Source organism: Phaseolus vulgaris, chromosome 2, assembly GCF_000499845.2.
Source record: "Phaseolus vulgaris cultivar G19833 chromosome 2, P. vulgaris v2.0, whole genome shotgun sequence".
Classification (NCBI taxonomy): Eukaryota; Viridiplantae; Streptophyta; class Magnoliopsida; order Fabales; family Fabaceae; genus Phaseolus; species Phaseolus vulgaris.
This window is the reverse complement of record NC_023758.2, coordinates 22,505,741-22,507,701: the sequence shown is the minus strand read 5'-3', so window position 1 is coordinate 22,507,701 and position 1,961 is coordinate 22,505,741. Positions and strand designations below refer to the sequence as shown.

Genomic DNA, 1,961 nt, shown 5'->3' with positions numbered 1-1,961 from the left:
GGAAAACAATGGGTACTTAAATGCATGCTACACCTCAAAAGAGAATGAGAAAATAGGTTGATGGGATAGAAAGATTAGAAAAAAGATTAATAGAGGTTTTAAAGTGAAATGGTGGGGTAAAAAAATTATTAGTGATAATTAAAACATAGAGATAGATATAGAGTAGTGTTAGATGGGGTAGGGCAAGAATGGATAGTTGAGTGCAGAAGTAAAGAAATTTGAAAACTAGTTAGGAATGAAATAGCATAAAAAGGGCAATGAAAAGAAGTTAATGGGAGTAGGGAATGCAAGAAGGAAAAGAAAGCACATTCTTCTTTGTTCTCATACATTCATTCCCCAAATTACTACACTACACTATTACTATCTAAGGTCTGAAAGGTAAACGTGGAAGCGCGGCCACCGCAAATCCAGAAATGCACTAAAATCCATTACGTCATTATCACTCAAAAGGGTAAACCGGAGATTCAGGGCCATGTGGGCGAAGTGGGTTAAACCATCGAGGACCCTACTCAAAATGGAGCCGTAGATGCTCGATATAGGCTTCCCTTCTTCTTTTGCTCACTGCCTGCAACTTCATTCAACTGCAATACCAGTGCAACATCAAACCATATCTAATCACGTACCACATTAATCACACACACCACTTCTCTTTTTTTATTTATAGTATGCTCCAAACTATTTCATTACTATTATTTTCCCATTTTCTCTAACCATAATCATACCTGTTTTTGCTGCCTTTTCAGCCTTGCATTCTCTTGCTTTAATTGCTCCACTTCTACCTCCAGTTCGTTCGTGTAAGCCTGAAGAGACAAAAAAAAAATGGAAACACGTTAAGGCGCGTAATACATCCAGTCAACAGTGACAAACATTTTTGTTTTGTTTGATTGAATCTTATAACACTGTTTTTGTTTTAAGCTCGGGCATCCTGGATTTGCGGAACTACTAGATTCAGTTAAACCTAGAATTGTGGTCGGAAAAAGTAAGGAGCGAAAAAAGGAAGGTTATTAATTTTCCTGTTTCCTGGCTCGCGATCGTGCAGCAGACTCGCGATTCTTGATCATGCGCTTGTTTCTTCTGTCACCGAGGTTGCAATCGGGTTCTGGAAATCTTTTGGTGCCTAAGGAGGAGGGGTTGGAGGGTGGAGGGTGGTGGTGGTGTGAGGGTTTGTGTGTGAGATGGTCGAAAAGGAGGTGGGGGTGAGAGCTCAAGCTGAGAGCAGTGAGGAGAGATGGGGCCGGGGAGGAGGGGGGGCCGTAGAGAGAAGAAGTAGTTTGTGAGGAAAGAGTGGCATTTGGTGGGTCTATGGTGAAGGGTCGAGCGAGAAAGTCTTGGAGGATTACTCCTCCCAAGTTGGAGTGGGTGCTACTGACTTGGTCATTTAAGGTAGCAAGGTTTATGTCTTTCCACACCTCTTCCATTGTTGGAAGGAGAAAGTGGATGAGTATGATGATGGTGATTTTTGGGAATTTTATGATGAGGTGGTTTGGTAAGATTGGGCAATGTTCTAAAGTTTGGTAGCTTATTAAAGATTAAGAAATGGTTGAGAAGGAGAAAGAGAAAGAGAAAGAGAAAGAGAAAGGGAAATGGAGAAAGAAGAGGGTTGAGTGAAGTTGTGGAGTGCCGTCACACTGTATTTGGTGCTTGTTTTATATTTTCCAGATCTCTGTACACTCTCTGTGAGTAGTCACGTCGGACACTCGACACGTGACATGGGCGCCAGCCAAAACCCTAACCAATTATAAACCATAATCCTCTAATAAGTCAAAAAATATTATCACTACAATTATTATAGACTCTTAAAAAATCGATGACAAAGTTAAATTTTGGTCATTATGAGATGCTCTTCAATAGAATATAAATTTATAGAATATAAATTTATAAGTAGTGTTGATTAAGTTTAAAAAAAAATATTATTATTTGATTATAATATAGGTTTAGAGAATACTAAAATATATAAAATT

General features: G+C 39.0%; 1 protein-coding gene across 1 annotated transcript; it reads right to left on the bottom strand.

Annotated features, from left to right (window-relative positions):
- Positions 1-298: 298 nt before the first annotated feature.
- LOC137810936 (bZIP transcription factor 27-like) lies at positions 299-1,604 on the bottom strand. Its single transcript, XM_068612439.1, has 3 exons — positions 1,017-1,604; positions 723-803; positions 299-581 (listed from the first exon to the last, which is right to left on the bottom strand). Exons 1-3 carry the CDS (start codon positions 1,416-1,418, stop codon positions 510-512), a joined length of 555 nt encoding a protein of 184 aa, XP_068468540.1. The 5' UTR covers positions 1,419-1,604; the 3' UTR covers positions 299-509.
- Positions 1,605-1,961: the final 357 nt, after the last annotated feature.

Coding starts and splice junctions, on each gene's coding strand:
- LOC137810936 (XM_068612439.1), bottom strand. CDS start 1,418: ATGGAAGAGGTGTGGAAAGACATAAACCTTGCTACCTTAAATGACCAA. Junction 804..1,016: donor CACGATCGCGAGCCAGGAAA/CAGGAAAATTAA, acceptor TTTTTGTCTCTT/CAGGCTTACACGAACGAACT. Junction 582..722: donor TGAAAAGGCAGCAAAAACAG/GTATGATTATGG, acceptor CTGGTATTGCAG/TTGAATGAAGTTGCAGGCAG.